Raw genomic sequence first — 24,656 nt, 5'->3', positions numbered from 1 at the left:
CAATGGGGCTCACGTGAGTTGTGTCTGGGTTACTGTGGGATCACTGGGAGCACAATGTGATCACTGTGCGATCTCTGTGGGGTATTGAGCGATCACTTGGTCACTGTGATCACTGGGTCACTGTGGGATCATTGGGTCACTGTGGTGTCACTGGGTCATTGTGGGATTATTGGGTCACTGTGGTGTCACTGGGTCATTGTGGGATCATTGTGGGACACTGTGGGATCACTGGGATCACTGTAGGTTCACAGTGAGATCATTGGGTCACCGTGGGATGACTGTGTTTTTGAGGAATCACTGTGGGACACAGCGGGATCACTGGGACACAATGGGATCACTGGGGCACAACGGTATCACTGGGTCACTGTGGGATACTGTGGGATCACTGGGAAACTGTGCAATCACTGGGAAACTGTGCGATCACTGGGACATTGTGGGATCAGTGGGTCGCTGTGAGATATCTGTGGAGCATTGAGGGGTAACTGGGATCACTGAGTCACTATGGTCTCCTCCTGTTCCTGTGTAAAAGTGTTGAGGTGCTGAAAGGCCTTCTCCTGTTCCTGTGTAACAGACTTGAGGGGCTGAATGGCCTCCTCCTGTTCCTACTTAACCGGCTCGAGGGGCTGAATGGACTCGACTTTCCAGTGCATTTGGCTCGAGGGGCTGAATGGCCTTCGGTTCCGGTATAACAGGCTCGAGGGGCTGAATGGCCTCCTGTTGCGATCGAACAAGCTGAGTGGCTGATTGGGCTCATCCTGCTCCAGTGTAACAGGCCCAAGGTTCTGAATGCCCCCCCCCCCTGTTCTTATGCGACAGGCTCGAGGGGCTGAATGGCCTCCTCCTATTCTGATCCAACAGGCTTGAGGGGCTAAATGGCCTCCTCCTGTTCCTATGCGACAGGGTCGAGGGTTTGTATGGCCTCCTTCAGCTCCTGTGTAACAGGCTCGAGGGGTTGAAGGGTCTCCTGCTGCTACAATGAAATAGCCTTGATGGGCTGAATGGCCTCCTCCAGTTCCTGTTTAACAGCCTCAAGGGGATGAACGGCCTCCTCCTGTTCCTGTGAAACAGCCTTGAGAGGATGAATGGCCTCCTCCTGTTCCTTTGTAACAGCCTTAAGGGGCTGAATGGCCTCCCCCTTTTCCTATGTAACTGGCTTGAGGGACTGATTGGCCTTCTGTTCCTGTGTAACAGCCTTGAGAGGCAGAATGGCCTCCTCCAGTACCTGTGTTAAAGCCTTGAGGGGCTCAATGTCCTCCTCCTGATCCTACATGATAGGCTCGTGCGGCTGAATGGCCTTGTCCTTTTGAAGTGCAATAGGCTCGAGGGGCTGAATGGCCTTAAGTTCCTGTATAACAGCCTTGAGGGGTTGAATGGCCTCCCCTGGTACCTGTGATAAAGCCTTGAGGGGCTCAATGGCCTCCTCCTGATCCGACATGATAGGCTCGAGGGGCTGAATGGCCTTCATATCCTGTATAACAGGCTCGAGGGCCTGAATGGCCTTCATTTCCTGTATAACAGGCTCGAGGGGCTGAATAGCCTCTCCCTGTTCCGATCTAACAGGCTTAAGGGGCTGATTGGCCTCATCCTGCTTCTGTGTAACAGGCCCTAGGGGCGAAAAGGCCTCCTCAAGTTCCTATCTGACTGGCTCGAGGGACTGAATGACCTCCTCCTGTTCCTGTGTAACAGGCTCGAGGGGCTGAATGCCCTCCTCCTAATCCTACATAACAGGATCAAGGGTCTTAATGGCCTCATTCTTTGCCAGTGTAATAGGGTCCGAATGGCCTTCAGTTCCCGTATAACAGACGCGAGGGGCTGAATGGCTGCCTCCTGTTCCTATCTAACAGGTTTGAGGGGCTGATTTCCCTCATCCTGCTCGTGTGTTACAGGCTCCAGGGGCTGAATTGCCTCGTCCTGCTCCTGTATAACATGCCCTAGGGGCTGAATGGTCTCCAAATGTTCCTAAGTATTAGAGTTGAGGGGCTGATTGGCCTCCTCCAGTTCCTGTGTTCCAGCCTTGAGGGGCTCAATGGCCTCCTCCTTTTTAAATTTTTTTTTTATTCGTTCACGGGATGTGGGCATCGCTGGCGAGGCCGGCATTTATTGCCCATCCCTAATTGCCCTTGAGGAGGTGGTGGTGAGCCGCCTTCTTGAACCGCTGCAGTCCGTGTGGTGACGGTTCTCCCACAGTGCTGTTAGGAAGGGAGTTCCAGGATTTTGACCCAGCGACGATGAAGGAACGGCGATATATTTCCAAGTCGGGATGGTGTGTGACTTGGAGGGGAACGTGCAGGTGGTGTTGTTCCCATGCGCCTGCTGCCCTTGTCCTTCTAGGTGGTAGAGGTCGCGGGTTTGGGAGGTGCTGTCGAAGAAGCCTTGGCGAGTTGCTGCAGTGCATCCTGTGGATGGTGCACACTGCAGCCACAGTGCCCCGGTGGTGAAGGGAGTGAATGTTTAGGGTGGTGGATGGGGTGCCAATCAAGCGGGCTGCTTTATCTTGGATGGTGTCGAGCTTCTTGAGTGTTGTTGGAGCTGCACTCATCCAGGCAAGTGGAGAGTTTTCCATCACACTCCTGACTTAGAGTCACAGAGTCATAGAGTTATACAGCACGGAGAGAGGCTCTTCGGCCCATCTTGTCCGCGCCGGCCATCAGCCCTGTCTACTCTAATCCCATATTCCAGCATTTGGTCCGTAGCCTTGTATGCTATGGCATTTCAAGTGCTCATCCAAATGCTTCTTGAATGTTGTGAGGGTTCCTGCCTCCACATCCCTTTCAGGCAGTGAGTTCCAGACTCCAACCACCCTCTGGGCGAAAAAGTTCTTTCTCAAATCCCCTCTAAACCTCCCGCCTTTTACCTTGAATCTATGTCCCTTTGTTATAGAACCCTCAACGAAGGGAAAAAGCTCCTTAGTATCCATCCTATCTGTGCCCCTCATAATTTTGTACACCTCAATCATGTCCCCCCTCAGCCTCCTCTGCTCCAAGGAAAACAAACCCAATCTTCCCAGTCTCTCTTCATAGCTGAAGCGCTCCAGCCCTGGTAACATCCTGGTGAATCTCCTCTGCACCCTCTCCAAAGCGATCACATCCTTCCTGTAGTGTGGCGACCAGAACTGCAAACAGTACTCCAGCTGTGGCCTAACCAGTGTTTTATACAGGTCCATCATAACCTCCTTGCTCTTATATTCTATGCCTCGGCTAATAAAGGCAAGTATCCCATATGCCTTCTTTACCACCTTATCTACCTGTTCCGCCGCCTTCAGGGATCTGTGAACTTGCACACCAAGATCCCTCTGACCCTCTGTCTTGCCTAGGGTCCTCCCATTCATTGTGTATTCCCTTGCCTTGTTAGTCCCTCCAAAGAGCATCACCTCGCACTTTTCCGGGTTAAATTCCATTTGCCACTGTTCCGCCCATCTGACCAACCCATCTATATCGTCCTGCAGACTGAGGCTCTCCTCCTCGCTATTTACCACCCTACCAATTTTTGTATCATCAGCGAACTTACTGATCATACCTTTTACATTCATATCCAAGTCATTAATGTAGACCACAAACAGCAAGGGACCCAGCACCGATCCCCGGTGTACCCCACTGGCCACAGGCTTCCAGTCACAAAAACAACCTTCGACCATCACCCTCTGCCTTCTGCCACTAAGCCAGTTTTGTATCCAAAGTGCCAAGGCACCCTGGATTCCATGGGCTCGTACCTTCTTGACCAGTCTCCTGTGGGGGACTTTATCGAAGGCCTTACTGAAATCCATGTATACCACATCCACTGCGTTACCCTCATCCACAAGCCGAGTCACCCCCTCAAAAAATTCAATCAAATTAGTCAGACATGATCTTCCCTTGACAAAGCCATGTTGACTATCCCTCATTAATCCTTGCTTCTCCAAGTGGAGACTAATTTTGTCCTTCAGAATTTTTTCCAATAATTTTCCTACCACTGATGTTAGGCTCACTGGCCTGTAGTTCCCCGGTTTTTCCCTACTCCCCTTCTTGAATAATGGTATTACATTAGCGGTTCTCCAGTCCTCTGGCACATCCCCTGTGGCCAGAGAGGTTCTGAATATATGTGTCAGAGCCCCCGCAATCTCCTCCTTTGCCTCACACAGTAGCCTGGGATACATTTCGTCCGGGCCTGGGGATTGCCATTTTTGTCCCTAATGGGCCCTATTTTTTCCCTAGTCATCCTCTTACCCTTAATATACTTATAAAACATCTCATGATTTTCCTTTATTTTGCTCGCCAGTGTTATTTCATGGCCCCTCCTTGATCTCCTAATTGTTCCTTGTAGATAGTGGAAAGGGTTTGGGGGGTCAGGAGGTGAGTCACTCGCCGCAGAATACCCAGCCTCTGACCTGCTCTCGTAGCCACAGTATTTATATGGCTGGTCCAGTTAAGTTTCTGGTCAATGGTGACCCCCAGGAGGTTGATGGTGTGGGATTCGGCGATGGTAATGCCGCTGAATGTCAAGGGGAGGTGGTTAGACTCTCTCTTGTTCGAGATGGTCATTGCCTGGAACTTATCTGGCGCGAATGTTACTTGCCACTTATCAGCCCAAGCCTGGATGTTGTCCAGGTCTTGCTGCATGCAGGCTCGGACTGCTTCATTATCTGAGGGGTTGCGAATGGAACTGAACACTGTGCAGTCATCAGCGAACATCCCCATTTCTGACGTTATGATGGAGGGAAGGTCATTGATGAAGCAGCTGAAGATGGTTGGGCCTAGGACACTGCCCTGAGGAACTCCTGCAGCAATGCCCTGGGGCTGAGATGATTGGCCTCCAACAACCACTACCATCTTCCTTTGTGCTCGGTATGAATCCAGCCACTGTAGAGTTTCCCCCCTGATTCCCATTGACTTCAATTTTACTAGTGGTCCTTGGTGCCACACTCGATCAAATGCTGCCTTGATGTCAAGGGCAGTCACTCTCACCTCACCTCTGGAAATCTTCTTTTGTCCATGTTTGGACCAAGGTTGTAATGAGGTCTGGAGCCGAGTGGTCCTGGCGGAACCCAAACTGAGCATCGGTGAGCAGGTTATTGGTGAGTAAGTGCCGCTTGATAGCACTGTCGACGACAACTTCCATCACTTTGCTGATGATTGAGAGTAGACTGATGGGGCGGTAATTGGCCGGATTGGATTTGTCCTGCTTTTTGTGGACAAGACATACCTGGGCAATTTTCCACATTGTCGGGTGGATGCCAGTGTTGTAGCTGTAATGGAACAGCTTGGCTAGAGGCTCAGCTAGTTCTGGAGCACAAGTCTTCAGCACAACAGCTGGGATGTTGTCAGGGCCCATAGCCTTTGCTGTATCCAGTGCACTCAGCCGTTTCTTGATATCACGTGGAGTGAATCGAATTGGCCGAAGACTGGCTTCCGTGATGGTGGGGATATCGGGAGGAGGCTGAGATGGATTATCCACTCGGCACTTCTGGCTGAAGATGGTTGCAAACGCTTCAGCCTTGTCTTTTGCACTCACGTGCTGGACTCCGCCATCATTGAGAATGGGGATGTTTGCAGAGCCTCCTCCTCCCGTTAGTTGTTTAATTGTCCACCACCATTCACGACTGGATGTGGCAGGACTGCAGAGCTTTGATCTGATCCGTTGGTTGTGGAATCGCTTAGCTCTGTCTATGGCATGTTGCTTCCGCTGTTTAGCATGCATGTAGCCCTGAGTTGTAGCTTCACCAGGTTGGCACCTCATTTTTAGGTACGCCTGGTGCTGCTCCTGGCATGCTCTTCTACACTCCTCATTGAACCAGGATTGATCCCCTGGCTTGTTGGTAATGGTAGAGTGAGGAATATGCTGGGCCATGAGGTTACGGATTGTGCTGGAATACAATTCTGCTGCTGCTGATGGCCCACAGCGCCTCATGGATGCCCAGTTTTGAGCGGCTAGATCTGTTCTGAATCCATCCCATTTAGCACGGTGGTAGTGCCACACAACACGTTGGATGGTGTCCTCAGTGCGAAGACGGGATTTCATCTCCACGAGGACTGTGCGGTGGTCACTCCTACCAATACTGTCATGGACAGATGCATTTGCGACAGGTGGATTGGTGAGGACGAGGTCAAGTAAGTTTTTCCCTCGTGTTGGTTCGCTCAGCACCTGCCGCAGGCCCAGTCTAGCAGCTATGTCCTTCAGGACTCGGCCACTCTTGGTGATGGACATTGAAGTCCCCCACCCAGCGTACATTTTGTGCCCTTGCTACCCTCAGTGCTTCCTCCAAGTGGTGTTCAACATGGAGGAGGACTGATTCATCAGCTGAGGGAGGACGGTAGGTGGTAATCAGCAGGAGGTTTCCTTGCCCATGTTTGACCTGATGCCATGAGATTCTACATAACAGGCTCAAGGGGCTGAATGGCCTCGTCCTTTTCCAGTGTAATATGCTTGAGGGGCTGAATGGCCTTCAGTTCCTGTTTAACGGACTCGAGGGGCTGAATGGCCTCCTCCTGTTCCTGTGTAACAGGTTTGAGGGGCTGATTGCCCTCATCCTGCTCCTGTGTGACAGGCTCCAGGGGCTGAATGGCCTCCTCCTGTTCCTGTGCAACAGGCCCCATGGGCTGAATATACTCTACCTGTTCCTGTGTGACAGGCATATGCGGCTGAATGGCCTCCTCCAGTTCTTATGTAACAGGCTTGAGGTGCTGAATGGCCTCCTCCTGTTCCAATGTACAAGGTTTCATGGGCTGATTGGCCGACTCTTCCTGCGTAACCGCCTTGAGGGGCTGAATGGCCTCCTCCTGTTTCTACTTAACAGCCTCGAGAGGCTGAATGGGCCTCGTCCGTTTCCAGTGTAATAGGCTCGACGGGCTGAATGGCCTTCAGTTCCTGTATAACAGGCTTGACGGGCTGTATGGCCTCCTCCTGTTCCGATCTTACAGGCTTGAAGGGCTGATTGGCCTCATCCTGTTCCTGTGAAACAGCCTTGAGGGGCTGAATGTTCTCCTCCTGTTCCTGTGTAACAGCCTTGAGGGGCTGATCGGCCTCCTCTTCTTCCTGTGAAACAGGCCTTCGGGGCTGAATCGCCTTCTCCTGTACCTACGTGACAGACTCGAGGGGCTGAATGACCTCCTCCTGTTCCTATGTAACAGGCCCTAAGGTCTGAATGACCTCCACCAATTCCTGTGTAACAGGCTCGTGGGGTTGAATGGCCTCCTCCTGTTCCTACAAAACAGGCACGAGGGGCTGAATGAACTCCTCCTGATCCTACATAACAGGTTCGAGGCGCTGAATGGCTTCGTCCTGCTCCTGTGTAACATGTCCTAGGGACTGAATGGTCTCCTCCTGTTCCTAAGTATTCGTGATTTATTAACCTTCGTTGCACTGCCTCCAAGGCAAGTACACCCTCCCTTCGATAAGGGGACCAAAACTGTGCACAGTACTCCAGGTGAGTTCTCACCAAAGCCCTGGACAATTGCAGAAATACTTCTTTAGTTTTGTATTCCAACCGTCTTGCAATAAAGGCCAACATTGCATTTGCCTTCCGAATTGCTTGCTTTGCTTGCATGCCAACTTTCTGTATTTCATGTACGAGCTTCAGTCTGTATCGAACCCGTGCTGTAGCTGCCCTGGGTGTGTTTGACAGGACAGTGTGGAGGGAGCTTTACTCTGTATCTAACCCGTGCTGTAACTGCCCTGGGAGTGTTTGACAGGACAGTGTCGAGGGAGCTTTACTCTGCATCTAACCCATGTTGTAGGAATAGTTTATAGTGTTGGATAGAGTATAAATCAGGAAATTAGAGGAGCATGCAATAAGGGTAATGCAATAATCGTGGGGGGACTTTAATCTTCATATAGACTGGGCAAACCAAATTGGCAAAAGTAGTTTGGAGGACGAGTTCATGGAATACATTCGAGACAGTTTTCTCGAACAATTTGTCGAGGAACCGACAAGAGAACTGGTTATTTTAGATCTAATATCTTGTAATGATAGTGTTTACTGGTTGATTGAAATGCTCAGTCGTCGAACATATTCAAGGCTGAGATTGATAGATTTTTGGCCACTGAGGGAATCAAGGGATATGGGGATCGGGCGGGAAAGTGGAGCGGAGGTAGAAGTTCAGCCCTGATCTTATTGAATGGGGAACAGGCTCGAGGGACCGTGTGGCCTACTCCTGCCCCTATTACTTATGTTCTTATGCACCTGCCCAGGAAGTGCTTGATGGGACAATGTAGAGGGAACTATAGTCTGCATCGAACACATGCTGTATCTGCCCTGGGTGTGTTTGATGGGACAGCGTAGAGGGAGCTTTAGTCTGTATCTAACCCGTGCTGTATCTGCCCTTGGAGTGTTTGACGGGACAGTTGTATTGGGAGCTTTTCTCTGTATCTCACCCATGTTGCACCTGCGCCGGGAGTGTTTGATGAGACAGTACAGAGGGAACTTTATTCTGTACCTCGCACGCACTGTACCTGCCCTGGGAGTGTTTGGTGGGACAGTGCAAAGGGAGCTTTATTCTGTATCTCACACGTACTGTACCTGCCTTGATGGGATGGTGTGGAGAGAGATTTACTCTGCATCATACCCGTGCTGTGGGATTAGTTTATAATGCTCCTAACAGTCGTTGTTGGATTTGACAGAGTATAAATCAGGAAATTCGAGGGGAATGTAACAAAGGCAATGCAGTAATCGTGAGGGAATGTAATCTTCATATAGAATGGGCAAACCAAATTGTCAAAAGTAGTTTGGAGGGCGATTTCATGGAATACTTTCGAGACAGTTCTTTAGAACAATATGTCGAGGAACCGACTAGGGAACAGGTTATTTTAGATCTAATATTGTGTAATGTAAGTGTTAATTAGTAATCTCAGAGTTAAGGATCCTCTGGGACACAGTGATCATAATATGATAGGATTTCATATTGAGTTTAAGAGTGATGTAGTTATATCCGAAACGAGGGGAAAGTTGGCTCAGGCAGATTGGGAAATTAGATTAAAATATATGACAGTAGATAATCAGTGGCCAACATTTCAAGAAATAATTCATAATTCCCAATGAATATACATTCCCTTGAGGAATAACAACGAGATGGGAAAAAAATATTCAACCTTGGCTAACTAGAGAAGTTCAGTTTAAAGAAGAGACATACAATGTTGCCAAAAAGAGTAGTTAGCCTGAGGATTGGGAGAGTTTTAGAAATCAGCAAAGGATGACCAAGAAATTGATAAAAGGGGGAAAATTGAATATGCAAGTAAACTTGCAAGAAATATAAAAACAGATTGTAAGAGCTTCTATAAGTATGGAAAAAGGAAAAGATTAGCGAAGGTGGTCATGGAAAAGGACAGGGAGGGGCCGGAAATAAAGTTTCTAAATTGGGGGAAGGCCGATTTTAATAGGATAAGGCAGGATCTGGCCAAAATGGACTGGGATCAGCTGCTTGTAGGAAAATCCGCATCGGAGCAATGGGAGTCTTTCAGAAGGGAGATTGAGACCATACAATGGCAACATGTTTCCGTAAAGGTCAAGGGTGGTTCCAAGAACTCCAGGGAACCTTGGATGTCAGGGGATATACGAGAATGGATTCGGAAAAAAAGGAGGGATTTTGGCAGATACAAAAGGCTAAAGACGGAGGAAGCCCTGGAGGAGTACAAAAAGTGCAGGGGGATACTTAAAAAAGAAATTAGGAGATCAAGGAGGGGCCATTAAATAACACTGGCGAGCAAAATAAAGGAAAATCCAAAGATGTTTTATAAGTATATTAAGGGTAAGAGGATGACAAGGGAAAAATAGGGCCCATTAGGGACAAAAATGACAATCTGTGTGTGGAGCCGGCAGATGTAGGAGGGGTTCTAAATGAATTTTTTGCATCTGTTTTCACTATGGAGAAGGACGATGTAGACATAGAAATACGGCAGGGGGACTGTGATATACTCGAACATATTAACATCGAGCGGGAGGAGGTATTGGCGGTTTTAGCAGGCCTAAAAATGGATAAATCCCCAGGCCCGGACGAAATGTATCCCAGGCTACTGTGTGAGGCAAAGGAGGAGATTGCGGGGGCTCTAACACATATATTCAGAAACTCTCTGACCACAGGGGATGTGCCAGAGGACTGGAGAACCGCTAATGTAGTACCATTATTCAAGAAGGGGAGTAGGGAAAAACCAGGGAACTACAGGCCAGTGAGCCTAACATCAGTGGTAGGAAAATTATTGGAAAAAATTCTGAAGGACAAAATTAGTCTCCACTTGGAGAAGCAAGGATTAATCAGGGATAGTCAACATGGCTTTGTCAAGGGAAGATCATGTCTAACTAATTTGATTGAATTTTTTGAGGGGGTGACTCGGCTTGTGGATGAGGGTAACGCAGTGGATGTGGTATACATGGATTTCAGTAAGGCCTTCGATAAAGTCCCCCACAGGAGACTGGCCAAGAAGGTACGAGCCCATGGAATCCAGGGTGCCTTGGCACTTTGGATACAAAACTGGCTTAGTGGCAGAAGGCAGAGGGTGATGGTCGAAGGTTGTTTTTGTGACTGGAAGCCTGTGGCCAGTGGGGTACCACAGGGATCGGTGCTGGGTCCCTTGCTGCTTGTGGTCTACATTAACGACTTGTATATGAATGTAAAAGGTATGATCAGTAAGTTCGCTGATGATACAAAAATTGGTAGGGTGGTAAATAGCGAGGAGGATAGCCTCAGTCTGCAGGACGATATAGATGGGTTGGTCAGATGGGCGGAACAGTGGCAAATGGAATTTAACCCGGAAAAGTGCGAGGTGATGCACTTTGGAGGGACTAACAAGGCAAGGGAATACACAATGAATGGGAGGACCCGAGGCAAGACAGAGGGTCAGAGGGATCTTGGTGTGCAAGTTCACAGATCCCTGAAGGCGGCGGAACAGGTAGATAAGGTGGTAAAGAAGGCATATGGGATACTTGCCTTTATTAGCCGAGGCATAGAATATAAGAGCAAGGAGGTTATGATGGAGCTGTATAAAACACTGGTTAGGCCACAGCTGGAGTACTGTGTGCAGTTCTGGTCGCCACACTACAGGAAGGATGTGATCGCTTTGGAGAGGGTGCAGAGGAGAATCACCAGGATGTTACCAGGGCTGGAGCGCTTCAGCTATGATGAGAGACTGGGAAGATTGGGTTTGTTTTCCTTGGAGCAGAGGAGGCTGAGGGGGGACATGATTGAGGTGTACAAAATTATAAGGGGCACAGATTGGATGGATACTAAGGAGCTTTTTCCCTTCGTTGGGGGTTCTATAACAAGGGGGCATAGATTCAAGGTAAAAGGCGGGAGGTTTAGAGGGGATTTGAGAAAGAACTTTTTCACCCAGAGGGTGGTTGGAGTCTGGAACTCACTGCCTGAAAGGGTTGTGGAGGCAGGAACCCTCACAACATTCAAGAAGCATTTGGATGAGCACTTGAAATGCCATAGCATACAAGGCTACGGACCAAATGCTGGAATATGGGATTAGATTAGACAGGGCTTGATGGCCGGCGCAGACACGATGGGCCGAAGGGCCTCTATCCGTGCTCTATGACTCTATGACTCTAAGCAAAACGTTGGTCCCTGAGAGGCTGAGACGGGAGAAATTATAATGGGGAATAATTTCAAAATTTGCAGATCACACAAAGCTTGCAAGTATCGTAAACAGTGAGGAGGATATTAATAGACTTCAAGAGGACATGGACAGGCTGGTGAAATGGGCGGACACATGGAACATGAAATTTAACGCAGAGAAGTGATACATCTTGGCAGGAAGAATGAGGAGAGGCAATGTAAACTAAATGGTACAATTCTAAAGGGGGTGCAGGAACAGATAGACCTGGGGGTGTATGCACACAAATCTTTGAAGGTTGCAGGACTGGTTGAGAAACCGGTTTAAAATTATAGAGGCCTAGAGTATAAAAACAAGCAGGTTGTTTACATAGGAACTGGAGGAGGCCGTTCAGCCTCTCGAACCTGTTACGCAGTAACAGCAGGAGACCATTCAGCCCGTCAAGCCCATTACACAGTAACAGGAGTAGCCACTCAGCCCCTCAAATCTGTTACACAGGATCAGGAGGAGGCCGTTCAACCCCTCGAGCCTGTTACACAGGAACAGGAGGAGGCCATTCATTCCATCGAGCCTGTTACACAGGAACAGGAGGAGGCGATTCAGCCCCTCGAGTCTGTTACATAGGAACAGGAGGAGGTCATTCAGCCCCTGGAGTCTGTTACATAGGAACAGGAGGAGGTCATTCAGCCCCTGGAGTCTGTTACACAGGAACAGGAGGAGGCCATTCAGCCCCTGGAGTCTGTTACACAGGAACAGGAGGAGGCCATTCAGCCCCTGGAGTCTGTTACACAGGAACAGGAGCAGGCCATTCAGGCCCTGGAGTCTGTTACACAGGAACAGGAGGAGGCCATTCAGCCCCTGGATTCTGTTACATAGGAACAGGAGGAGGTCATTCAGCCCCTGGAGTCTGTTACACAGGAACAGGAGGAGGCCATTCAGCCCCTGGAGTCTGTGACATAGGAACAAGAGGAGGCCATTCATCCCCTGGAGTCTGTTACACAGGAACAGGAGGAGGTCATTCAGCCCCTGGAGTGTGTTACATAGAAACAGGAGGAGGCCATTCAGCCCATGGAGTCTGTTACACAGGAAGAGGAGGAGGCCAGTCAGCCCCACGTGCCAGTTACATAGTAACAGTTGGAGGCAATTCCTCCCCTCGAACCTGTTGCACAGAACCAGGAGGAGGCCATTCTGCCCCTGGAGCCTGTTACGTTGGAACAGGAGGAGGCAATTCAGCCCCTCGAGGAAATGATTTTAAATAAGACGAGGTCATTCAACCCCTCGAGCGTGTTACACATCAGAAGCAGACTTCAGTAGGACATAGACAGATTGTTGAAATGGGCACACACAAGGCAGATGCAATTTTACACGGATAAGTGTGAAGTGATGCACTTTGGGTGGAACAACATGGAGAGACAGGATAATCTAAATGGTATTTTGAGGGAGGAGGAAGAACAGAGGGACCTGGGGGCGCATATTCACAAATCTTTGAAGGTGACAGGGCAAGTTGGTAATGCGGTGAAGAAAGCGCCTGGGATAATTGGTTTAATAAATAGGGACATTGAATACAAAAACAAGGAAGCCAAGCTAAACCTTTACAAATCACTGGTTAGGCCCCAGCTGGAGTATTGTTTTCAATTCTGGGTATCACACTTTAGGAAAGATGTCAAGGCATTGAAAAGGGTGCACAGGAGATTTACCAGAATTATACCAGGGGTGAGGGACTTCAGTTGTGTGGAGAGATTGGAGAAGCTGGGATTGTTCTCTTTAGACCAGAGAAGGTTACGGGGAGATCGAATCGAGGTGTTCAAAATTATGAGGGGTGTTGACAGAGCAAATAGAGAGAAACTGTTTCCTTTGGCAACTTGGTCAGTGACCAGAGGGCATAGATTTAAAATAATTTCAAACGAACTCGAGGGGAAATGAGGAGAAATCCTTTCACAGAGATATTTTTGAAGATCTGGAACGGACTTGCTTAAAGGAACTTTCAAAAGGTAATTGGACATGTACTTGAAGAGGATTAGTTTTCAGGGTGATGGGGATAAAAGTGTCATAATAGTGTTATTAATAAACACTGTACATTATTATTAGTATCAGCAATAGTGTTCTTAATAAACACTGGGGATTTACATTGATTCCTGTTATTTCGCTGTCTCTGATCCCCAGCAAATGGGATATCGGTCTGAGAGATTCTTGCACCAAGGATCTCTCCTCCGCTCTCAGTACAAAGCGGTCACTGACGGATCTGAACCTGGGTATTAATGAACTGGGAGATTCAGGAGTGAAACTATTGTTTGCGGCTCTGAAGAACCCAAACTGTAAAATACAGAAACTGCAGTAAGTATCAGACTGTTTGAGATTGTGTTTGTAATAACTGGATGACTAACACTGTACATTATAATTAATATCAGTAATAGTGTTATTAATAAACAGTGTATATTGTTATTAGCATCAGTAATAGTGTTATTAAACAGTGTACATTATTATTAGTATCAGTAAGAGTGTTATTAATAAGCATTGCATATTATTATTAGTATCAGTAATGGTGTTATTTATAAATTCTGTTCATTATTATCAGTATCAGTAATAGTGCTACTAATAAACTACGTTATTGATAGTATCCATTACAGTGTTATTAATAAACACTGTACATTATTATTAGGATCAGTAATAATGCCACTAATAATCGACATTATTATTAATATCAGTTATAGTGTTATTAATAAACACCGTACATTAATATTAATATCAGTCATAGTGTTATTAATAAACAGTTTATATAATTATTAGTATCAGTAATAGTGTTATAAAACAGTGTACATTATTATTAGTATCAGAAATAGTGTTATTAATGACCTCTGTACATACATATCAGTATCACTAATAGTGCTACTAATAATCGACATTATTAATATGATCAATAATAGTGTTATTAATATACATTATAATTGATATCAGTAATAGTGTTCTCAATGAACACTGTACATTATTATTAGCATCAATAAGTGTTATTAAAAAACAGTGTACATTATTAGTATCAGTAACAGTTTTATTATTAAACACTGTACATTATTATTAGTATCAGTAATAGTGTTATAAATAAACACTGTACATTATTATTAGTATCAGTAATCGTGTTATTAATAAACACTGTACATTATTAGTAGTATCAGTAATAGTGTTATTAATAAACACTGGGGATTTACCCTGATTCCTGTGATTTCTCTCTCTCTGATCCCCAGTCTGGATGATGTCGGTCTCACAGATTCTTGCACCGAAGATCTCGTCTCCGCTCTCAGGACAAACCGGTCACTGACGGGTCTGTCCCTGGGATCAAACTCCTTCACAGACCGATCTGTCTCCGCTCTCCGCTCCCTCATACTGACCCGCAGGAGTCTGGAGCGGATCGGGTGAGTGTTTGTGTTAATGTTTAATGTAATAAATAAAATATCACTGGGATTCAGGCCCTTTTATGGGTAATATTTGTCTGTAATTATTATTGAAATATTAACCCCAGTCTCCCTGTTATTTACACTGTTGTTCAATCTGTTTATTTCCTGTTTAATCTTTAATCTGTTTCAGGTTGAGGGAGAATCAGTTCAGTTCAAATGGAAGGAGACACCTGGAGTCACTGCGGGAATCCAGACCCGGACGAAGTGTGGAACATTTCAATTAATAACCATTCCCGGTCTCATTATATGAACATTTCAATTTATAACCATTCCTGGTCTCATTATATGAACATTTCAATGAATAACCATTCCTGGTCTCATTATATGAACATTTCAATTCATAACCATTCCTGGACTCATTATATGAACATTTCAATTTATAACCATTCCTGGTCTCATTATATGAACATTTCAATTAATAACCATTCCTGGTCTCATTATATGAACATTTCAATTTATAACCATTTCCAGTCTCATTATATGAACATTTCAATTTATAACCATTCCTGGTCTCATTCTATGAACATTTCAATTTATAACCATTCCTGGTCTCATTATATGAACATTTCAATTTATAACCATTCCTGGTCTCATTATATGAACATTTCAATTTATAACCATTCCCAGTCTCATTGTATGAACATTTCAATTTATAACCATTCCTGGTCTCATGATATGAACATTTCAATTCATAACCATTCCCAGTCTCATTATATGAACATTTCAATTTATAACCATTCCTGGACTCATGATATGAACACTTCAATTTATAACCATTCCAAGTCTCATTATATGAAAATTTCAATTTATAACCATTCCCGGTCTCATTATATGAACACTTCAATTTATAACCATTCCTGGTCTCATTATATGAACACTTCAATTTATAACCATTCCTGGTCTCATTATATGAACACTTCAATTTATAACCATTCCTGGTCTCATAATATGAACATTTCAATTTATATCCATTCCTGGTCTCATTATATGAACATTTCAATTTATAACCATTCCCGGTCTCATTATATGAACATTTCAATTTATAACCATTCCCGGTCTCATTATATGAACATTTCAATTCATAACCATTCCTGGTCTCATGATATGAACATGTCAATTTATAACCATTCCTGGTCTCATTATATGAACATTTCAATTTATAACCATTCCTGGTCTCATTACATGAACATTTCAATTGATAACCATTCCTGGTCTCATTATATGAACATTTCAATTTATAACCATTCCTGGTCTCATTATATGAACATTTTTGGCCGATTCTCTGTCCCTCCCCTTTAACCGGCCGCGCTCCAGGTTCAAATCCGAACGGCCCTTTGACGGTTTCCAGCTCGAGCTGAGCGAGCGTCATCTCCCATTGTGACGTCAGAGGCCCAGCGACAGGGTCACGAGACTCAGTCACCCGGTCCCCCAGCGCTGATTCTGCAGGATATCCGGGGCTGGATGGTCCCCAATGGGGCATTGGGTCAATGTACAGGCAGGAAGGGCCCAGGGTGGGGCTCAGTCTGGGCTGCAGTGGGACACTGGGTCAATGTACAGGCAGGAAGGGCCCAGGGTGGGGTTCAGTCTGGGCTGCAGTGGGACACTGGGTCAATGAACAGACAGGAAGGGCCCAGGGTGGGGCTCAGTCTGGGCTGCAGTGGGACACTGGGTCAATATCCAGACAGGAAGGGCCCAGGGTGGGGCTCAGTCTGGGCTGCAGTGGGACATTGGGTCAATGTACAGACAGGAAGGGCCCAGGGTGGGGCTCAGTCTGGGCTGCAGTGGGACACTGGGTCAATGTACAGACAGGAAGGGCCCAGGGTGGGGCTCAGTCTGGGCTGCAGTGGGACACTGGGTCAATGTACAGGCAGGAAGGGCCCAGGGTGGGGTTCAGTCTGGGCTGCAGTGGGACACTGGGTCAATGAACAGACAGGAAGGGCCCAGGGTGGGGCTCAGTCTGGGCTGCAGTGGGACACTGGGTCAATATCCAGACAGGAAGGGCCCAGGGTGGGGCTCAGTCTGGGCTGCAGTGGGACATTGGGTCAATGTACAGACAGGAAGGGCCCAGGGTGGGGCTCAGTCTGGGCTGCAGTGGGACACTGGGTCAATGTACAGACAGGAAGGGCCCAGGGTGGGGCTCAGTCTGGGCTGCAGTGGGACACTGGGTCAATGTACAGGCAGGAAGGGCCCAGGTCGGGGCTCAGTCTGGGCTGCAGTGGGACACTGGGTCAATGTACAGGCAGGAAGGGCCCAGGGTGGGGCTCAGTCTGGGCTGCAGTGGGACACTGGGTCAATGTACAGGCAGGAAGGGCCCAGGGTGGGGCTCAGTCTGGGCTGCAGTGGGACACTGGGTCAATGAACAGACAGGAAGGGCCCAGAGTGGGGCTCAGTCTGGGCTGCAGTGGGACACTGGGTCAATGTCCAGACAGGAAGGGCCCAGGGTGGGGCTCAGTCTGGGCTGCAGTGGGACACTGGGTCAATGTACAGACAGGAAGGGCCCAGGGTGGGGCTCAGTCTGGGCTGCAGTGGGACACTGGGTCAATGTACAGGCAGGAAGGGCCCAGGGTGGGGCTCAGTCTGGGCTGCAGTGGTACACTGGGTCAATGTACAGGCAGGAAGGTCGCAGGGTGGCGCTCAGTCTGGGCTGCAGTGGGACACTGGGTCAATGCACAGGCAGGAAGGGCCCAGGGTGGGGCTCAGTCTGGGCTGCAGTGGGACACTGGGTCAATGTACAGGCAGGAAGGGCCCAGGGTGGCGCTCAGTCTGGGCTGCAGTGGGACACTGGGTTAATGTACAGGCAGGAAGGGCCCAGGGTGGGGCTCAGTCTGGGCTGCAGTGGGACACTGGGTCAATGTACAGGCAGGAAGGGCCAATGGTGGCGCTCAGTCTGGGCTTCAGTGGGACACTGGGTCAATGTACAGAGAGTAAGGGCCCAGGGCGGGGCTCAGTCTGGGCTGCAGTGGGACACTCGGTCAATGTACAGACGGGAAGGGCCCAGGGTGGGGCTCAGTGTGGGCTGCAGTGGGACACTGGGTCAATGTACAGACAGGAAGGTCCCAGGGTGGGGCTCAGTCTGGGCTGCAGTGGGACACTGGGTCAATGTACAGGCAGGAAGGGCCCAGGGTGGCGCTCAGTCTGGGCTTCAGTGCGACACTGGGTCAATGTACAGATTAAGGGCCCAGGGCGGGGCTCAGTCTGGGCTGCAGTGGGACACTCGGTCAATGTACAGACAGGAAGGGCCCAGGGTGGGGCTCAGTCTGGGCTGCAGTGGGACACTGGGTCAATGTACAGACAGGAAGGGCCCAGGGTGGGGCTCAGTCTGGGCTGCAGTGTGACACTGGGTCAATGTACAGACAGGAAGGGCCCAGGGTGGGGCTCAGTCTGGGCTGCAGTGGGACACTGGGTCAATGTACAGACAGGAAGGGCCCAGGGTGGGGCTCAGTCTGGGCTGCAGTGGGGCACTGGGTCAATGTACAGACAGGAAGGGCCCAGGGTGGGGCTCAGTCTGGGCTGTAGTGGGACACTTGGTCAATGTACAGACAGGAAGGGCCCAGGGTGGGGCTCAGTCTGGGCTGCAGTGGGACATTGGGTCAATGCACAGACAGGAAGGGCCCAGGGTGGGGCTCAGTCTGGGCTGCAGTGGGACACTGGGTCAATGTACAGACAGGAAGGGCCCAGGGTGGGGCTCAGTCTGGGCTGCAGTGGGACATTGCGTCAATTTACAGACAGGAAGGGCCCAGGTTGGGGCTCAGTCTGGGCTGCAGTGGGACACTGGGTCAATGTACAGACAGGAAGGGCCCAGGGTGGGGCTCAGTCTGGGCTGCAGTGGGACACTGGGTCAATGCACAGACAGGAAGGGCCCAGGGTGGGGCTCAGTCTGGGCTGCAGTGGGACACTGGGTCAATGTACAGGCAGGATGGGCCCAGGGTGGGGCTCAGTCTGGGCTGCAGTGGGACACTGGGTCAATGTACAGACAGGAAGGGCCCAGGGTGGGGCTCAGTCTGGGCTGCAGTGGGACACTGGGTCAATGTACAGGCAGGAAGGGCCCAGGTCGGGGCTCAGTCTGGGCTGCAGTGGGACACTGGGTCAATGTACAGGCAGGAAGGGCCCAGAGTGGGGCTCAGTCTGGGCTGCAGTGGGACACTGGGTCAATGCACAGGCAGGAAGGGCCCAGGGTGGGGCTCAGTCTGGGCTGCAGTGGGACACTGGGTCAATGAACAGACAGGAAGGGCCCAGGGTGGGGCTCAGTCTGGGCTGCAGTGGGACACTGGGTCAATGTCCAGACAGGAAGGGCCCAGGGTGGGGCTCAGTCTGGGCTGCAGTGGGACATTGGGTCAATGTACAGACAGGAAGGGCCCAGGGTGGGGCTCAGTCTGGGCTGCAGTGGGACACTGGGTCAATGTACAGACAGGAAGGGCCCAGGGTGGGGCTCAGTCTGGGCTGCAGTGGGACACTGGGTCAATGTACAGGCAGGAAGGGCCCAGGTTGGGGCTCAGTCTGGGCTGCAGTGGGACACTGGGTCAATGTACAGGCAGGAAGGGCCCAGGGTGGGGCTCAGTCTGGGCTGCAGTGGGACACTGGGTCAATGTACAGGCAGGAAGGGCCCAGGGTGGGGCTCAGTCTGGGCTGCAGTGGGACACTGGGTCAATGAACAGACAGGAAGGGCCCAGGGTGGGGCTCAGTCTGGGCTGTAGTGGGACACTGGGTCAATGTCCAGACAGGAAGGGCCCAGGGTGGGGCTCAGTCTGGGCTGCAGTGGGACACTGGGTCAATGTACAGTCAGGAAGGGCCCAGGGTGGGGCTCAGTCTGGGCTGCAGTGGGACACTTCGTCAATGTACAGGCAGGAAGGTCCCAGGGTGGCGCTCAGTCTGGGCTGCAGTGGGACACTGGGTCAATGTACAGGCAGGAAGGGCCCAGGGTGGGGCTCAGTCTGGGCTGCAGTGGGACACTGGGTCAATGTACAGGCAGGAAGGGCCCAGGGTGGCGCTCAGTCTGGGCTGCAGTGGGACACTGGGTTAATGTACAGGCAGGAAGGGCCCAGGGTGGGGCTCAGTCTGGGCTGCAGTGGGACACTGGGTCAATGTACAGGCAGGAAGGGCCAAGGGTGGCGCTCAGTCTGGGCTTCAGTGGGACACTGGGTCAATGTACAGAGAGTAAGGGCCCAGGGCGGGGCTCAGTCTGGGCTGCAGTGGGACACTCGGTCAATGTACAGTCAGGAAGGGCCCAGGGTGGGGCTCAGTCTGGGCTGCAGTGGGACACTTCGTCAATGTACAGGCAGGAAGGTCCCAGGGTGGCGCTCAGTCTGGGCTGCAGTGGGACACTGGGTCAATGTACAGGCAGGAAGGGCCCAGGGTGGGGCTCAGTCTGGGCTGCAGTGGGACACTGGGTCAATGTACAGGCAGGAAGGGCCCAGGGTGGCGCTCAGTCTGGGCTGCAGTGGGACACTGGGTTAATGTACAGGCAGGAAGGGCCCAGGGTGGGGCTCAGTCTGGGCTGCAGTGGGACACTGGGTCAATGTACAGGCAGGAAGGGCCAAGGGTGGCGCTCAGTCTGGGCTTCAGTGGGACACTGGGTCAATGTACAGAGAGTAAGGGCCCAGGGCGGGGCTCAGTCTGGGCTGCAGTGGGACACTCGGTCAATGTACAGACAGGAAGGGCCCAGGGTGGGGCTCAGTCTGGGCTGCAGTGGGACACTGGGTCAATGTACAGACAGGATGGGCCCAGGGTGGGGCTCAGTCTGGGCTGCAGTGGGACACTGGGTCAATGTACAGGCAGGAAGGGCCCAGGGTGGCGCTCAGTCTGGGCTTCAGTGCGACACTGGGTCAATGTACAGAGAGTAAGGGCGCAGGGCGGGGCTCAGTCTGGGCTGCAGTGGGACACTCGGTCAATGTACAGACAGGAAGGGCCCAGGGTGGGGCTCAGTCTGGGCTGCAGTGGGACACTGGGTCAATGTACAGACAGGAAGGGCCCAGGGTGGGGCTCAGTCTGGGCTGCAGTGGGACACTGGGTCAATGTACAGGCAGGAAGGGTCCAGGGTGGGGCTCAGTCTGGGCTGCAGTGGGACACTGGGTCAATGTACAGACAGGAAGGGCCCAGGGTGGGGCTCAGTCTGGGCTGCAGTGGGGCTCTGGGTCAATGTACAGACAGGAAGGGCCCAGGGTGGGGCTCAGTCTGGGCTGCAGTGGGACACTGGGTCAATGTACAGGCAGGAAGGGTCCAGGGTGGGGCTCAGTCTGGGCTGCAGTGGGACGCTGGGTCAATGTACAGACAGGAAGGGCCCAGGGTGGGGCTCAGTCTGGGCTGCAGTGGGACACTGGGTCAATGTACAGACAGGAAGGGCCCAGGGTGGGGCTCAGTCTGGGCTGCAGTGGGACACTGGGTCAATGTACAGACAGAAAGGGCCCAGAGTGGGGCTCAGTCTGGGCTGCAGTGGGACACTGGGTCAATGTACAGACAGGAAGGGCCCAGGGTGGGGCTCAGTCTGGGCTGTAGTGGGACACTGAGTCAATGTACAGACAGGAAGGGCCCAGGGTGGGGCTCAGTCTGGGAAGCAGTAGGACACTGGGTCAATGTACAGACAGGAAGGGCCCAGGTTGGGGCTCAGTCTGGGCTGCAGTGGGACACTGGATCAATGTACAGACAGGAAGGGCCCAGGGTGGGGCTCAGTCTGGGCTGCAGTGAGATACTGGGTCAATGTACAGACAGGAAGGGCCCAGGGTGGGGCTCAGTCTGGGCTGCAGTGGGACACTGGATCAATGTACAGACAGGAAGGGCCCAGGGTGGGGCTCAGTCTGGGCTGCAGTGAGACACTGGGTCAATGTACAGACAGGAAGGGCCCAGGGTGGGGCTCAGTCTGGGCTGCAGTGAGACACTGGGTCAATGTACAGACAGGAATGGCCAAGGGTGGGGCTCAGTCTGGGCTGCAGTGAGACACTGGGTCAAGGTACAGACAGGAAGGACCCAGGGTGGGGCTCAGTCTCGGCTGCAGTGAGGCATTGGGTCAATGTACAGACAGGAAGGGCCCAGGGTGGGGCTCAGTCTGGTCTGCAGTGGGACACTGTGTCAATGTACAGACAGGAAGGGCCCAGAGTGGGGCTCAGTCTGGGCAGCAGTGGGACACTGGGTCAATGCACAGTCAGGAAGGGCCCAGGGTGGGGCTCAGTCTGGGCTGCAGTGGGACACTGGGTCAATGTACAGACAGGCAGGGCCCATGGTGAGGCTCAGTCTCGGCTGCAGTGGGGCATTGGGTCAATGTACAGACAGGAAGGTCCCAGGGTGGGGCTCAGTCTGGTCTGCAGTGGGACACTGGGTCAATGTACAGACAGGAAGGGCCCAGAGTGGGGCTCAGTCTGGGCAGCAGTGGGACACTGGGTCAATGCACAGTCAGGAAGGGCCCAGGGTGGGGCTCAGTCTGGGCTGCAGTGGGACAGGGGGCCAATGTACAGACAGGAAGGGACCAGGGTGGGGCTCAATCTGGGCTGCAGTGGGACACTGGGTCAATGTAGAGACAGGAAGGGCCCAGGGTGAGGCTCAGTCTGGGCTGCAGTGGGACACTGGGTCAATGTACAGACAGTAAGGGCCTGGGGTTGGGCTCAGTCTGAGCAGCACTGGGACACTGGGTCAATTTACAGATAGTAAAGGCCCAGGGTGGGGCTCCGCCTGGGCTGCAGTGGGACACTGGGTCAATGTACAGACAGGAAGGGCCCAGGGTGGGGCTCAGTCTGGGCAGCAGTGGGACACTGGGTTAATGTGCAGACAGGAAGGGCTAAGGGTGGAGCTCCGCCTGGGCTGCAGTGACACACTGGGTCAATTTACAGACAGGAAGGGCCCAGGGTGGGGCTCAGTCTGGGCTGGAGTGGGACAATCGGTCAATGGACAGACAGGAAGGGCCCAGGGTGGTGCTCAGTCTCGGCTGCAGTGGGACACTCGGTCAAGATACAGACAGGAAGGGCCCAGGTTGTGTCTCAGTCTGGGCTGCAGTGAGACACTGGGTCAATGTACAGACAGGAAGTTCCCAGGGTGGGGCTCAGTCTGGGCTGCAGTGGGACACTGGGTCAATGTACAGACAGGAAGGGCCCAGAGTGGGGCTCAGTCTGGGCTGCAGTGGGACACTGGGTCAATGTAGAGACAGGAAGGGCACAGGATGGGGCTCAGTCTGGGCTGCAGTGGGACACTGGGTCAATGTACAGACAGGAAGGGCCCAGGGTGGGGCACAGTCTGAGCTGCAGTGCGACACTGGTTCAATGTACAGACAGGAAGGGCCCAGGGTGGGGCTCAGTCTGGGCTGCAGTGGGACACTGGGTCAATGTACAGAAAGGAAGGGCCCAGGGTGGGGCTCAGTCTGGGCTGCAGTGGGACACTGGGTCAATGTACAGACAGGAAGGGCCCAGAGTGGGGCTCAGTCTGGGCTGCAGTGGGACACTGGGTCAATGCACAGACAGGAAGGGCCCAGGGTGGGGCTCAGTCTGGGCTGTAGTGGGACACTGGGTCAATGTACAGACAGGAAGGGCCCAGGGTGGGGCTCAGTCTGGGCTGCAGTGGGACACTGGGTCAATGTACAGACAGGAAGGGCCCAGGGTGGGGCTCAGTCTGGGCTGCAGTGGGACACTGGATCAATGTACAGACAGGAAGGGCCCAGGGTGGGGCTCAGTCTGGGCTGCAGTGAGACACTGGGTCAATGTAGAGACAGGAAGGGCCCAGGGTGGGGCTCAGTCTGGGCTGCAGTGGGACACTGGATCAATGTACAGACAGGAAGGGCCCAGGGTGGGGCTCAGTCTGGGCTGCAGTGAGACACTGGGTCAATGTACAGACAGGAAGGGCCCAGGGTGGGGCTCAGTCTGGGCTGCAGTGAGACACTGGGTCAATGTACAGACAGGAAGGGCCCAGGGTGGGGCTCAGTCTGGGCTGCAGTGAGACACTGGGTCAATGTACAGACAGGAAGGGCCCAGGGTGGGCTCATTCTCGGCTGCAGTGAGGCATTGGGTCAATGTACAGACAGGAAGGGCCCAGGGTGGGGCTCAGTCTGGTCTGCAGTGGGACACTGGGTCAATGTACAGACAGGAAGGGCCCAGAGTGGGGCTCAGTCTGGGCAGCAGTGGGACACTGGGTCAATGCACAGTCAGGAAGGGCCCAGGGTGGGGCTCAGTCTGGGCTGCAGTGGGACACTGGGTCAATGTACAGACAGGAAGGGCCCAGGGTGAGGCTCAGTCTCGGCTGCAGTGGGGCATTGGGTCAATGTACAGACAGGAAGGTCCCAGGGTGGGGCTCAGTCTGGTCTGCAGTGGGACACTGGGTCAATGTACAGACAGGAAGGGCCCAGAGTGGGGCTCAGTCTGGGCAGCAGTGGGACACTGGGTCAATGCACAGTCAGGAAGGGCCCAGGGTGGGGCTCAGTCTGGTCTGCAGTGGGACACGGGGCCAATGTACAGACAGGAAGGGACCAGGGTGGGGCTCAATCTGGGCTGCAGTGGGACACTGGGTCAATGTAGAGACAGGAAGGGCCCAGGGTGAGGCTCAGTCTGGGCTGCAGTGGGACACTGGGTCAATGTACAGACAGGAAGGGCCTGGGGTTGGGCTCAGTCTGAGCAGCAGTGGGACACTGGGTCAATTTACAGATAGTAAAGGCCCAGGGTGGGGCTCCGCCTGGGCTGCAGTGAGACACTGGGTCAATGTACAGACAGGAAGGGC

At 51.6% G+C, this 24,656-nt stretch overlaps 1 protein-coding gene across 1 annotated transcript in view; it reads left to right on the top strand.

Annotated features, from left to right (window-relative positions):
* LOC137316337 (probable G-protein coupled receptor 139) overlaps positions 1-24,656 on the top strand; it is a 50,069-nt gene that overhangs the window by 7,571 nt on the left and 17,842 nt on the right. The window contains exons 4-5 of the mRNA XM_067980403.1: positions 13,684-13,854; positions 15,100-15,173. Coding sequence (XP_067836504.1) covers positions 13,684-13,854; positions 15,100-15,173 — 245 coding nt within the window. The remainder of the gene's footprint in view (positions 1-13,683; positions 13,855-15,099; positions 15,174-24,656) is intronic.

Source organism: Heptranchias perlo, unplaced genomic scaffold, assembly GCF_035084215.1.
Source record: "Heptranchias perlo isolate sHepPer1 unplaced genomic scaffold, sHepPer1.hap1 HAP1_SCAFFOLD_59, whole genome shotgun sequence".
Classification (NCBI taxonomy): Eukaryota; Metazoa; Chordata; class Chondrichthyes; order Hexanchiformes; family Hexanchidae; genus Heptranchias; species Heptranchias perlo.
The sequence above is the reverse complement of the archived record's forward strand: the minus strand, read 5'-3'. Positions and strand labels throughout refer to the sequence as shown.